This window comes from Rhipicephalus microplus, chromosome 9, assembly GCF_043290135.1.
Source record: "Rhipicephalus microplus isolate Deutch F79 chromosome 9, USDA_Rmic, whole genome shotgun sequence".
NCBI classification, from domain to species: Eukaryota; Metazoa; Arthropoda; class Arachnida; order Ixodida; family Ixodidae; genus Rhipicephalus; species Rhipicephalus microplus.
In genome coordinates, this window is record NC_134708.1 from 74,534,502 (window position 1) to 74,549,761 (window position 15,260).

At 43.3% G+C, this 15,260-nt stretch overlaps 1 protein-coding gene across 1 annotated transcript; it reads right to left on the reverse strand.

Annotated features, from left to right (window-relative positions):
* Positions 1 to 665: 665 nt before the first annotated feature.
* On the reverse strand, positions 666 to 12,816 carry LOC119164762 (putative serine carboxypeptidase CPVL). The gene is made up of 4 exons (XM_075873847.1): positions 12,596 to 12,816; positions 6,298 to 6,499; positions 4,473 to 4,800; positions 666 to 2,848 (listed from the first exon to the last, which is right to left on the reverse strand). Exons 1-4 carry the CDS (start codon positions 12,724 to 12,726, stop codon positions 2,001 to 2,003), a joined length of 1,509 nt encoding a protein of 502 aa, XP_075729962.1. The 5' UTR covers positions 12,727 to 12,816; the 3' UTR covers positions 666 to 2,000.
* Positions 12,817 to 15,260: the final 2,444 nt, after the last annotated feature.

Consider the following 15,260-nt stretch of genomic DNA (forward strand, 5'->3'; position numbering starts at 1 on the left):
CTGATGCAGACAGTTACGGGGCTCACTTTTCTCTTCTTTTCCCTTTAGGAACCACATAAAAAAGAAAGTGCTGGGAGAAAAAGTGGGGAGTAGGGGCAATAGAAGGGGTATTTTGAACGAACTCTCGTCTCTTCCTTCCGTTTCAAAGCATGCCTTGTCAATAGTTCTCGTGTGGGTCATTTAAAAAAAAAGACATTTCACATCAGCGTTCGAGAAACATAGTTTTACAGCTTTCCAGATCGATTAAATCATAGAGATGCTGTTCTGGAAGGCATTTCTGGGGATACAGCCATGTTTTAAAGCATAGTATCTTCATGGAGTGCCTCCGACGCACAAAAAAAATGTTTGCGATCAGTCACGTACGAATATATTCCCCGATTACCCGTCTGTGTTTCATACCAGAACATTTGCCCGATCGCATTGCCTACTGAGTAATTATTCGCAATAGGCAATAGAATAATACACGTACCATACAGCAAAGTCATAACACTTGACCCTTTCTGCAGCACAGTATGACGTTTTAAGTTCTAAACCGACCCACTAGATGCCTGATGGCTTGTTGACACGCTGACTTGCGGAACACTTAGCAGCGAGGATCCAGAGAGATGCCTGCTCATGCCACTGGCCTATGCAAGCACTCGTGCCTCAAAAGGAAGATGCGCATGTTAGGATATATAAAAAGAAACTAACCATCAGTTTATTCAGATGGGTTAAAATATGGTTGAATCTTGTAGCAATTGAGCTGAATATCTCAATATAAAGGGTCAGATTTTTATAGATGGGGAACTTTCTGCAGCTTTGTCGGTACAATCACAACATTCACGCCGTTTTCAGGGGTTCACTCACACTCGCCCAATTCAATGTTCTTGACGGGGCCTTAACACACTGACAACCTCGACTTCATGCACCAAGGTGGTCTTTTCTTGACACGTGAACGGTGGTAGCTTGTTGGGGTGCGGACGTGCCCAGGTGATGGCACACCGCACCTGTGCCCCTCTCCCTACCCGAAATCGTTTTTTTTCGCCAGCAGATAGCACAAAATGATCATAAAAAGATCCGTCCCGGACGCCACCGCATATCAAGAAAGCGACTCACTCACCACCATTACACACACAAAAAAAAAAAACTCTGCCTACACGCCCCCACGTTGGGGCACACGTGCACACATTTCGGCTTTCTTTTTAAAAGATATGACAAGCGAAATACGTCACAAACGCTTAACGGTGCGAACAGACCGTGATTGTGGCTGACGCCGTTGTCTTCTCATGGCTGCAATGGTGACCAATCACCAGTACGCTTGCCTGGGAGTATTCTGGTGTGTCGGGTCGCACGGCGCCTCACCCACGGCGTGGAAGGGCAGATTGCCTGCTTGAAGGCTTGAAGGAATATCCACCAGCAAGCAGCTTTTCTACGCCGGGTTCCAAGTAATAGAAAAACCACCGTTTCCTCTTCGGTGCATGCAGGTGTGAAATCGAAAACCACATGACCTTCTCGTACCGAGACGGTCGTCATGGTCTGTCACATGTGTTAATCGTCGATGACACTTCTTCACCTTCGGAAGAAAGAACAGCCGCTCGCACAAGTATAGATACAGTATGCATGCGATAATCCTGGCGGCCTGTCGACGTAACGCCTGGCCGCTGGCAACGGGATCGTCAATCACGTATTTGAGACTTCTGCTACTGCACTCTTTTTGGAGATGTATTCTATACAAATATTTTTCTGTCTAAAGCAAGCAAGCACACTCACTGAATGTGATGAAGCAGGACTATAGCTAAACAATTGCATTTCGAATGTTATACGCGGTGTTGCATATTCCTGTATTAGCAGAGTGCCCAAGTATGACGACGCGCCTTAAAAGTTAGCATCAAGCTTATTATAATAAACTGTTCAACCAATTATATGAGTAGTTTGCATCAATACGCATATTGTGTCGTTCGCAGGCAATATCTAAAATTTGGTCAATTTTAGTGGTTTCAATGAAGGCCTACACCACTACTTCACCAAACCTTTTGTTGTGAGGTAGGTCGCGGCTCGTCCCTAGACTTTACAAATTTTAGAAAGCGTTCGTACAGTTCGTTCACAGCTGGCGTACAATCTTGCGATATGTGATGTCCGCCGAATAACACCGTGGCATACATCAGCGAGTCCACCTTTTTCAAATAGCCGAGCAGACCCAGTGAAGGCTTGTCATTCCGGTACCAAGGCGTGCGCCGAGCTTCTTTGAACGATTCGGACCCACGCCATCGCAACATCTTGAAAGACTCGTACATTTTAACGGCCGGAAATAACGCATCCAGCTGGCCCGTGTAGATAAGAACAGACGTTCTGTTGAGAACCCCAGCAAACTTATCGCGTTGGTCCACGAAAAGATCATTTAACGCCAACTGCTTCGCTAACTCTTGTCTCGTGCCGTCTAGGATTCTGGAGTTATTAACGTGGATCCTCTGCTTGAAATCCCATCTGTTTGCGTAAACGTAGTACGCCACATCTTCCCTGCGCTTTCGGGGGCTTACTATACTCGCGTGGTCAAAGAATCCGGTCAGATTTGAAAATAAAGATTGCCCTCCCTGCAATCCCAAGTTAAAAACAGTTTGGCTCAGAAGTCCGGCAGCGTTTAAGTACTGTTTTGATGAAACCAGCTTCTGTATCATGGAAAACCTGCCAGAAAACAGTTCGCGGCTTTCCTCATCCAATAGTCCACTACAGTAGAGGAAGTCAGCCGAGTTGGTTATGTGCAGTAACGGGAATAGAAACGGGACACCAAGCATGACTCCCTTGAAGCGCAGGGGCAATTCTTCTGGTGTTTGGGTCAACAACCTGTTTGCCATTCCAACCGCTGACCGTGCTGTAACGAAAGAATGAGACATGCTATGAAATCGCGTCAAACTCATTAGGGAGTTTGAATCATGCATCTTTGGGCGATCGAGAGAACCTTTGTCTTTCCCAATACCAACTATAGCTTGCGTTGCTTTTCTTTTTGCAAACCTATTATGAGTTCTTTTTTTAATTAGTTTAGAGTTTTGTAAGTCCAGTGGCTTGCGTATGTGTACTTAGGGTACCGAAATCCTGGCAATCTTCAAAGTCAGCTACAAATCACTCCCTCATCTCTTGGCAAATGATGCCATACACCAAAATGACAGTTCCATAATCCCAAAGTTTACGGTCATTGGCCGATGCTTGCGGTCCACTGCCACCACTGAAAGTCTCCAGGGGTCTAGCGAATGCTTGCGGATGCACTGAAACTAAACCGTGTGTTCGAAGAAAAAAAGAAAAACATGCGCTGACGAACTGACGTAGCTTCTTTCCTCCTTGTCATCTATGTCCCTTGTAGCTTTAAGCCACGGTGTCAGCGCACTCACTGGCACGAAAGAAAAGAGAAAGCAGTTAAAGCAGGGGGCGAATCTTTGTAATTACACTCGTATCTGAAAGACTCTAAAACATTTGTGACTATTTATTCGTGGAGCAATGAGCTGCTTCGTTAATGAAGCCATTCTGTGATTAATTAAAAGCATGTTGCAAGGCTTCTTTACAAATAACTAACTAAACCTTTGAGTTTGTCTGCAAAGGTACTTTATGAACAAGACCTGTGGTTTTGAAAGTCCGTAGCAGGATAACTTCATTACAGTGAATGAACGTATGCCATAGAGCTACACAAATCTTGCAACGATAGTGTATAGTCACATTTATTGTTATGTATTGTCCAGGTAAAACAACCGTGATAAACCATATCACAGAAAAATCTGTGGTTGATTTCACCAAACTTCTTCACCAATATGTCCCACGTCTTGATTCGCAGAAGCATGATTTAAAAAAAAACAAGGTAGCGTAAAATGTTTTGTGAATACGATCCATGACTCCCAACCCCAGAGCCTTTAATTTTCAGACATGTGACTAAAAAAAAAAAGAGGAGTGACACGCGAAATACCTTTAGAGCGAACACAGTGCTAAATCCTGCACAGTGGCTTGGTCATAATATTTGTTTCGGGAAGGGAAAGGGGTTAAACCAGATAGTCCGAACGTTCGTGCGTGTGTTTGTATGTGTCTATATATATACGCATAAAAGTTAATAAGCTTTATCAGAGTGATTTTGAGCTCCGAATCCACCTCTTCCTTGGCTACGTAGTGGTTGTGGAAGTGAATTTGTATAGGGCAAACGTTTGGGCTTTTTTTCTAATTGCATATTCCTGCAAACACAGTGGTTATTGCTTGTGTTATACAGTGCTTGTGACTACTCGCAAATATTTTTTTCTCAGATGTGACCGGCAATCACGTTAAAATGGTATGGTGAAAATACAATAAGGCCGTTCTTTCACCAAACTACAGATTACTTTTTTCTTGCTGCTACTGAATACTAACACTACAGGAAGCTTTATATTGTCAAATATGTATAATTCTAGGTCAAATTAGCTTCCAAAACCAAAGTTGTACATAACAAGCATCTGGTACTAGACGTAGATAAAATACGTTACCTCCGTATGATTCCCCCACAATGAAGAAGTCCTTTCCTCTGTACTCGTGAAAAAGCCTCAAGAAGCGTCTCATGAACGTCGTGAGGTGAATGGAAACCTCATGTAGCGACGAAGGGTATTTGTGGCGTTTGTCAAAGCTGTATCCCGCTCCTACCGGCTGGTCCAAGTAGATTATGTTAAACTGCTTGAGAAGAGTGTGTCGCCTCTTGTAAAGAGTTCCTAAGAAAGTCATTCCGAGGGGGCCATTCTCTAGGAACTGCCCATGGAGTGCAGATTTCCCGGGTCCACCTTGCAACCACAGGAGAAGAGGCTTTTTGTCAGAGTTTTTCTGTGAGGAAAAAAAAAGAAGACGTGATAGACAAAAAAAAAAAAAAAAACACGACTGCGGATAGTGTAAAAAAAAGAGCAGAAGGTTACTGAATATGAAGATATGTAATTCATAGTACGCAGATAAACATCGGCGCAGTGTTTACAAAACTAAAAGGTAAAATTTAACGTAAGGGCCAAACTTTGCGCAGACGTCATTCAGAAGGCCATGTTCTGATATCACCTGGTGACAGAGTTCAAATTGCCTTTTAATACATAAGAATGTAAGCTGCCCCTGACAGTTGCTGTACATATTTTTTGTGTGTGTGATGAGAAATACCTATTATCAAGCGCCTTCTGCGTGTTAACTTAGCCTGCATAAAGCGTGTGTCGCGTGTAGAGGCCCTATGATGCGTGTTAAGCCTCTTGTCACCCTTCTTATTTTAATTATTTAGAATTCTCTATCAGGCCATCATGAAAACGGCGATCTGTTTGCTGCTGGAAACATTTGCCGCAACTGAGGTATACTTCTCAACAACGAAGGCCCAATGGACGGGGTGAATCACGTGATTTTTCAAAAAAGCATTTCAGCTTGATAATCATGATACAATACAATTGAGCTAATGAAAACGCCAAAACTACAGCCACCTTTTTAAAGCTGTGGCTGGCTGAGAGCAAGTGGGGCGCAGACTTGAGACTTTTGTCACCTGCTACTCTACTGTCTGAACGGAGTCTTTGTCAAGCTGCCCTACATATTTGGAGCAAAGATTAGTCTATGGCATACGCTATCATTTGCGGCAAGACGGTTCTCAAGAGTCCCTTCATTTCACCAAAATAGCTAGCCTGCATTTCAAGAGTGCAAGACTTCCTAAGGGCTGACACCACAATACCACGATTCTAGTGGCGGATCCAAAGGGGGTGTGGTAGGGGCGATTTCCCTTTCCCCCCAAACTCTGTCAGCACCCCCTCTCCTTCTCTTCAGTGCTTGCTGTCTACCTGCTATCCTTAATTAGGAAAAATGAGTGGGATCACTCTGAGCACACATTAACAATATTTTTTGCTATGAGAGTTTTTGTGGTAGTAAAAATAAAAAAATAATGACTTCGCCCTCCTCTCCAATGTTAACGCAAGTAACCGCCACCCCGCCCCCTAAAATGAATGGCTGGATCCGCCCCTGCATAATTCGCTAGATTTCGTGGACTGAGAAGTACCACGTTTCTTTTTTCCCACGTGTATTGTGCGTGGACTATGCTGCGGGGAAATGACTGCTCGAGGTTAGCGCTGAAATTGTGCAAGAAGATTTGAACATGTCTTGCAAAAATTACGCACCTTCAGTGCTGTTTCGAGATCTGCAAAAACGATATTAGCTCCTATCTACAAATTCCAAGGGTTTAAAATGCTTACCAGTGAATAATGAACGGGAAAAAGAAGGCAGAATCAATACAGCTCCAACCACACCCCACAGAAATGGGCATTCACTCATGATCAGGTGTGATGGTTTACGTTAATAACAACTTACCTCCGATTTAATGTGCAAAAAGAATAAGTATGAAGAAAAGCTGCCGTCTTCCACATTGTCAACAGGAATAAATCCAGAGTAGACTTCCAAACTTCTGCCCGGACATGGGAGGCAAGTACGACTGGCTCGCCTCATTTCGTCGAGTGACTCCATAGAAATGTCATCGCTCGTGGGATGCAGGAGGAGGTCTTCGGAATGTTTACTGAAACAAAACATATATTTCGTGTGTAGGGTACTTTAACAGGACCTAATTTACATTAAAAAAACATTTTTTTCACTCATGTAATCCTTCGCTGGCGAATGTTTCCATGAATAAACTGTAAACGTACGAAGTAAAGGTAACAATATGGCATAATTGTTAGGGTTTTTTTTTACTAGACTTTGCCTCATACGTTCTCTGAATTACACTAAATGAGAAGAAAGCTGGGCGTTTGGCTCAAAATAAAAGTATAGCACTACTAACTCATACAAGCCCAATGGAATGAGCACTAGCTGCTAAAGTTTATCACCTAACTGTGGCATAAACAAGCATTCATTCTACGTTTTTCGGCTTCGCTGAAGCTGTATCGCAGTGGTATGGCAGAGTAATCCACATGTGACAACTGCAAATGTGTAGAGATCATTTCTTGTGTGACTGCCCAAACTTGAACAAATATGCCCGACGAACCACGAGTGTGCATTGAGGAGACTCGATGATCGGCCCCTTCGCTTCGTCAATAATATTTGGGATTTTCTTTTATTCTTTATATGTTTTTGCAGTGTTTTGTTGTACTTATGATTGTCAAAATTTGTTTTTTTAGTCTGTATTCCTTTTATTTGTATAACTTATTCCACGTTGCTGCATTTTACTTGTGCATTTCTATCACATTTCCTGACAGGAGGTCCCCCTTCAGTCAAGTGCTCTGGGACCTCCTTCTGTATGTTTATGTAAGCATGTATGTTTTGTACGAAAGTAAAAATAAATAAACTGAAAACTGAAATAAACTGAAAGGCAAGAATGACCTTGGGAGCCTGTTCTCACAGCACAGCAGCCAAGAAAGCCACGCGAGACATCTTGCAGTACTTGAGGGCGAGAACGTTAAGCGACAGCCTGTGAAGCCCAACCTTGCACTGTATGTGTTGTGAAGTGTGTCTTTCCTTTTCTCTGAGCCTTTGTTATTTCCTTTTACTCCCTTGTTCCCCTCCCGATTTGCAGGAAACCAAAGTGAACAAGCTCTAGTTAACCTCCCTACCCTTCCTATATTTTCTCTCTTCTGCATAATTAACGGTATTCTTATATCAGAAGAATCACAAGTTTTAACTAAAACCTTTTTTTAGTTAACTATTTTACTAAAACCAGCAGATAGTTAAGCCACGGGAAGTATTGGAGACGTTAGTGGTTCTGCTTTGAATGTATTTTAACACTTGAGATATAAAAGTGAAAAAAAAAACTGAAGAGAATAAAAAAAAACAATATGCCACTGTATCTTGATTGGTAAGACCATTCGGCACAGGTTCAGTCCCTGCCAACAGCACGTTTTCTTTTCGTGCACTTCATTTTTTTGACATCTGTTTCAAATTCATTATAATGCTCTTAAAGCATCGTAATTAGCCTTTCCTAAGCCTTCATTGGCTTCATGATTAGCTGGTTATTATTTGGGTTTTGTGAGTAGACAAGAAACGAACCTTCTTTTTTTCTCTTCTTTTATAGAAGCCTGCCTATCAGGTTCTCTTGCGCAGTGTTCGATAGAGACGATGATTTATTAAGTTCAATAACTTCATTGTAATGCAAAGAACTTTTACCACTGGTTCAAGAAAATGAGATGAACTCCAAAACTCAAGACTAAGACTAGCCCTTTCAGCGTTTCACTACGTCTCGCATAGAGCGGCTGCTATTTCCTGTGTATCCAACATGTGTGCATTAAGTGTGAATAATCGTACACACATGGTACCTCTGCGAATCATACCATCAACACGCAAGTTCACGTAGAACTATGAATGTGTCGCCGTCAAAAAATTTTTTTTCTAGACATATGGACGCGCGCTCACTCTCTCTTTCCAGGCAACGAAACCACGTACACCCTAGCACGAGAGCCGAGCAGGTGCAGGAATTACTCGAAGCCCGAGTGTGCAGAGAGAGCGCGTGGTCTCATACAATGAAATTACTAAACACTACCGATTAGGGAGGCAGCATTACCCTCCACCACATTCCTCATTTAATAAACATCAGGCGACAGCATGGCGCCTATAAAAAACAAGCACCTTCCCAAACCCAATTGCTTACAATCATTGCTACTCAGATCTCTACTCCGACAAATTTAAACTCTGTAATCAGCGGGCGGAACTCAAATACACACATCTGGGCTTGTCCTAACCTCGCGAAGGGGCCAAACACCAAATAGTTCAACGCACAGCAGTGGGAGACCGCGCTGCTTAGCTCAAACATCCAGGACCAGCTACAAGTTATCAGCCAAGCCGAAGATTCAGCTAGGACCCAAGGACTGTTGGCTGCCATCTAGGGGAGAAGACATGATTCCTCGGAAACCTGCCGTTTTGAATTACGTCGTTTGTCTCTCTCTCTCTCTCTCTCTCTCTCTCTCTCTCTCTCTCTAAGCATGCCGCAAATGTTATCATGAAAAACAAGAAAAAACCGCGCAAGCCATCAATCAGCAAAACTTGACGACTCTGAAGACTAATCTAACTGCTTCTGGATTGTTTCTCGGTTACGTGATAGAGGTTAGTTCTAGGTTAGACAAAATATTAACAAGGGCTAACATACAGTCATTTAGTTTGTTCTGAGCCTGTTCTGCTTATCTATTTGTGCAATATTCTTCTAATTTTTTTCGGTCATTTCTTCTGCTCCAAGTGTGCTATAAATTGTTACGAACTGAAATTCTGAAACTGTTGCCAAGTACGTGGGCCCTCAGTCATTCTCAAGTGATTTTATAACCGCTTTTTGCCTGAGGAAACCCCAACTTGTTAAAAAAAACATACTTCATATTAAAATCAATTTGATTTGATTTGACCGACGCCAAGGAAAGTATAGGGAACTTTTTTTACAAGTAATTATAATGTAAGTCAAAAAAGAAAAGGGGACGAAAAGATAACTCTCTGCAGGCAGGATCCGAACCTGCGACGTTTGAATGACACGTCCGATGCTTTAAGATATACACATATGTCAGAAGACACAATAGTGGTGAATGTGAAACGGCAACAGGCGGCGCTGACTGAAACTCTTACGTTTAAATAAACGTAAATGCCTTAAAGGTGGGCGGAGGAGGGGGGATGACCTCCACCGTAGCGCAGTGGTTGTGCATCAGATACGTTATTCGAAGGTCGTAAGTTTGAATGCCGCAGGGGGCAGATCATATTTTCGTTCACCTTTTTTCTTCCACATTTACAATAAATTGCTTCTAATGTCATCCCCTAAACTTTCCCTGCATCATTGTCTTTTTAGTCCACTTGTATACTGTGCCTAACATAAAAACGAGCCTTTAATTTAACACAAGTTGTTTCTAGGTTACTTTTAGGTCATTGATATAGGTTTTAGCAGAGCGGTGCTAGATAGTTCCTACGCTTAATCTCAGCGCAATTAGGTTTGGCTTAGCCTACACGAATACAATATGCTAGCACTTCGTCGTTGTCGTAGGCCTTCTATCACTCTAAGGTTTTCTAGCAACCGTTATTATCTTTTCTCTTCCTTAATATCCTCTCGTTGTAAGTACTCGCGGGGTCTTCGGCTCACCGCCATCACCTCCCAGCCATTTGCTGGGGCCGGCTGTTCCCTTCTCCCTGTTTAGCTGACCAGTGGTAAGTGGTGGGATTTACTCATTTCTGTGGTGCTTACCCCATTGTGATGATGATAGTTTTTGTGATAGGCTGCACAGCGGTACACTACCGCTATACCGTACATATTACGGCGAGATTAAACTTCTTATTCGCTGTTTAGAAGAAAACACGACTGCGGCCATTCATTTATTTAATGAAGGACTACTCACCAGCTTCCGAAAATACATAAAACGAGCCTGTTATTCTCGCTTTTCAGACACACTTCATGACGCATGAACAGTCATTCCCGTGACTTCAAGAGTGGGACATCAATGCCTTGTTTATTTTTACTGATGCCAGTGGAAACGATCGCTCCTATATAGGGACCATCAGTCCACTTTAGTTCAGGGGGTGACCATGATGCGACGCCACATGAATACGTGGTACTTTAAAAAAGAAAAAAAGTAAGAGAAAATCTGTCGTGGCTAAGCTCCTTGTGAGGGGTGGGAGAAGGGGATAAAAAGAATAATATAAAGGTAAAGAAGAGATAGCACGCGCCGCAAAGCAGCAACAGAAAAAAGAGAGAAGAGATAAGAAGGATGTGGGACACGGTCGAAGGAGTCCGAGGACGGGGCACCAAACGGCGAGAGATAAACGGCGTCAGAAGATCGCGGATGGTGATGGACCGATCGATGAGAGATACACCATGGCATCGGAGACGTGGGCGTCACAGCCGTTGAAGACAGATTCCACCAAGCGGTAGTGCAGCTGCTTGGGTCACCCATGTGTCCGAGCACTTTCCCATGGAGGTGCGATAGACGCGGTTTGCCTGTTCGATATCTCGTGTCTGTTAGATTTGTTCCTTCGTGCTTCGGGGCGCTGACAAGACGTCGATGTTGACCAATGACACCAAACCACATACTGCTTCAGAATCAGTCATCTATTATACTGCTACCTGCTGAAGTGACGCAACGCAGTAGTTACAAGAACTGAGCCGCTTATTGCATGGCACTTGACGAACAACCACGTGAATGGGGATTTCAGACACTAGATGTGGCCGAGGACATCAGGGCTTGCCAACAAAAGATAAGGAAAACATGCCGGTGATTACAGTTTATCGACGAAGCTGCACCTACTATTGGTGTTTGGTCAATGAGACATCGAAAAAACTTCCACGCTCAGCGCTATTCATCTTTTCCGCGGGTTAGACACGACTAGACTAACGCCAGAGACACACTCGTGCATGTAGTTTTCAGAGAGGAATAAGGAAAATAAGGCTGGTGAAATAAACCCCGAACATTTTATCACCCCTTTTGCGGCGTTGCAACCAGATACTACTGACGACATGCAGGAGGGAAAAAAAGTGGAATCAGGAGAAAGAGGAAGCAAGTGAATATTTGCGAAGTGAATGTGTACTCTGGAGAAACTTTTTTCATTTGATGCGCTCATCATGTAGAAAATTGGGTTGAGGCACGCCCTTGTTGCGAACTAGCAAGATCAGTATTGTGGGTTTTAGTTGTTGCTTCATGTGCAGACACTAACAGGGAAGGGGCCAAGGAAATAGCAGTGTTTGCGCTACACCCATTCTGCACCACAAACAACGTTTTTTAATTATACCACACCTAAAAGAAACAGGCAGAGCCGTCTCAGCGAACGCTGAAGGAGTGACCTTTCCGATTCCCTTTTAAGGTCTCTCGGTGCAACTATGCTGATCGCGATTGCAAAATAGCTAGCACGTCATACATTATTATAATTTCGCGAAATAGGAAACTGCCGTCTATGTCATTTTTCAGCCTTCTGCTGGGAAGTGATGTACAGCTGTCAGCACCTTTAACACGAACACTTCGATGCGTGGCTAGGGCTAGTTTGATTGATGCCAGCCGCAAAGTGCTGGCCGCTTTTGCCGATATAATACCTCGGTAGGCTTGGATAGTATATCGGCATGTATGGTTAGCATCTCGGCAACAGAACCGAAACGTACGTGGCGCCAGCGTAAATCGAACCACTGCAAGACACGCGGCGGAGCGTTTGCGTTAAAGGTGCTGGCGGCTGTACTTGCTATACATCTATAAGGAGCGCCTTACAGCATCTACAAGCTGCACATAACGGGTTGCGTGGAACTTTTCGATACTGCGACTGATGGCGATGAAAGATGATGGCTGAGGGCTTTGTAATGGATGGCGATTTGTAAAAGACCCACGCATAATCTAATCCGTATGGTTGTATTCCAACTCTTCCACAACCCTGTATGGCATCTGTTAACGCGACTCCAAGCTCGAAGCCATTTTTGAGATTCAAGCACCATCATAACTCTGTAGTATAACGCTCGACCACCTCGCAGAAGCCTCCATTCAAATTCCTGGTTATTATGATAACCGTTATAATAACCGTTCACATTCCTGGTTATTATTTTCCTAATTCTTTGCGATAGCGGTAACGGATGCTTGCGGTGGCGTCAGCGGCAACATTAGTGACGCCAACTACGCAGCCAAAATCAGCTGTTGGTGTGATCTAGTAACAGCCTGCGCTGTAAAAACACCCCGGCACTCACTCTTTTTTCCGAAACGTTGGGCATTGCGGTCTTGGCCTTTTAGCTGCAGAATCACAGCATCGACAAATGGCTGTAGTCAGCGCCCAGACAAGGAGGGTTAGTGAGATACATGGTACGCTCACAGCCGTCATTGTGACACTGCTAAGGCGCCTGCTCGCAGCAAGGGAGTTGCAGCCATGCAATGCGATATTATGAATCTCACGCGTATAAATAGCTGTGCCTACTGTAGGCATTAACTCCTGGGGCTGTTATGCTGTTGTAGTCCACAGTGCAAGAAAGCACAATAGTCGATGCAGAATAACGCTTGTCGTGGTAGCAACAATAGGTGGGATAATTCCTTTTCAGTGAAGCCTCCAACGAAAAAAAAAGGTGCTATATGACAACAAGATACGCTGCTGTATGTTGACAACTTCGGTGTGACTTACCCTAGAGTTACATCGATTCGTTTGCTAAGATCACCAATATTCGAGTGTTATCACAGTGACGAAATGTCAAGTATACACAACCGGATAAAAGTGACATGGAGCGCTATAAGCTGCACATGGCAGAAAATAAAAACTCAATGGCACAAACACTTTCACCCACAAAACGCGATCATATATTGTGATCAATTCAATATTACGAGTACTAGCTTCGCCTTGATTTAAACTTGTTGTCAAGTCATCAAATATTGTGATGTCTAGGCATTTTTCAGATGAAACAGTGTACGCACTCTGTGACCACACTTTCTCTGGTGAAATTGAAATGATATTCCGTGAGAAGCAACAGAGAGGGTTCGCACACAAGATAGACACAAAAAAAGATGGCTTGCCATACTTTTTGCCTATTCTCGACTAGCCTCATATATAACCCTCGAATTCGCACACTCACGTCCACTTTCTATCAGTGTATGGATCCTTCCATGACTCTCCGAAGAGAGTATAGTAATATTGGAAAGCGACCTAACGTATACATTAAGAGTGAGTTATACGGGTGGAGATAAGGAACTCACCAAAGTGACAAAATATTTTAATCTGGGAGCGGATGGACGAGATTGAATTTTCCGCACAAAGAAAGGAACTGATAGTGTATTCGTAATCAAATATTAGAGAAACCGCAAACCTCTCTTTTACTTGAAATTAGCAATGAATTTGGCTGGTTTGTGGCTGCTGTCACTTCCGCCTCGTGCTGTGTACTTGAATGAACGGAATTACGAACGGTGAGAATAAATATGGAAAAAAAGCTTGCAAGATACATTTATTCGGATTGTTTGTCATGTCATGCAAATATTTAGCGGAATACAGGTGAAAACACTAAAAGTGAAATGTCGAATAAGTCTGGAAAGCCGTTTAATAGGTTCCAAATGCAAACTTACTTTAGCTCATCTAAATAAACGACACAGTAAACAAATCAGCACGGATTCTCTTTAAAGAATATGATTTATGCTTGAATGCAGTAGCGATGTGTGCTGATACATCGGTCACCTCTTGCGACAAGTTTGTTAAGCTGTACATTGTATGCCCTACGGTAAAGGTTCATGAGACGTTTTCAAAGGTAAAGTTCATGAAGCTGAATTGATTTTTTTCACCTCCTGGAAGATTCGAGCTGCCATCGTCACGCTGGTACTGCAAAAAAATCCTATAATTTGTTTCATATAGTCGGCTTTGCATGCGTAATCTGTGCCTTTGGGCACTCCTCGGCTCTTGCCTTTTGTGTGACATGTACACAACCTGCTACGTAATGCAAAGGTAGACTTCTAAAATGCATAGAAAAAAGACCTCCTGTGACATGAAATGCTGCGCCAAACCTGGCATGGCTCCGTGACTTAGCATGAATCAGCTAGTGTTCAAATTTCGTTTGGTGACATACGTTTGTATGTTAGCGCATCAAAACGCTTCCATTGGCATGGAACCTACTGCCGTGAAAATATGGCAGTGCAGCATTGTGGCTTCACTTAAATATGCATCCTCATCGCCCAGATTGCGGGGAACAATGCCGCACTTAAGCTTATGCGCTCTGGAAGTGATTTGTTTATTAGGCCTTCAACAGCAGCGAGGACTGGGTAAAGGCCATCACAACATCAATATTGGGGGACCCTTAGGCTTTGTCTGACCCTTAGGCTTTGCCTGCCTAAGTTTAGTACTTCAAACACCGAGTGCATAATTTTTATTGTACGCTGTTACTCCACTAGTTTAGATTGTGGATTATACAATGTATACAATAAAGTAGAAGGGGGCTTGCGTCAGTTAAGCTTTCGCATATGGCTTAAGTGGAGCGTGCTTCAAACCTTGAGCAAATATGCGCGGTAAGCGTTTTCTAACTTGCTATGCACACACCACGTCGTCTTAAGAGAATAAGTGCAGTAAGGAAGGAAAAGAAGGAAGGAAAATAGGAGGAAAAGAACGGCAGGCAGGTTAACCCGCCTATAGGCAGCCGGTTCACTACCCGGTGCATGGGAGGGGGACGGGGAGATAAGACCTTGATAAATAAGATGAGCTTATTTCTGGGCTCTCAGAGGTTAGACATGATTGATTCTGTTAGTATTTTTGGTGTATATTTTTCACAACACCTTACGTGGAATGTACATGTTGATATTCTATACTCTAAGATGTCATCACCCATTGTTGTACTTGCATGTATGCGATCTCTTCTTCCCACTAAGGTGAAAATTATGATGTACAATGCA

Bases quoted from the DNA above. Each gene is read 5' to 3' on its own strand.
- LOC119164762 (XM_075873847.1), bottom strand. From the start codon at position 12,726: ATGACGGCTGTGAGCGTACCATGTATCTCACTAACCCTCCTTGTCTGG. The intron at 6,500-12,595 runs GTGAGTGCCGGG...GTTTTGTTTCAG, and splicing joins CCAACGTTTCGGAAAAAAGA to TAAACATTCCGAAGACCTCC. The intron at 4,801-6,297 runs GTAAGTTGTTAT...TTTTCCTCACAG, and splicing joins TTTTGCACATTAAATCGGAG to AAAAACTCTGACAAAAAGCC.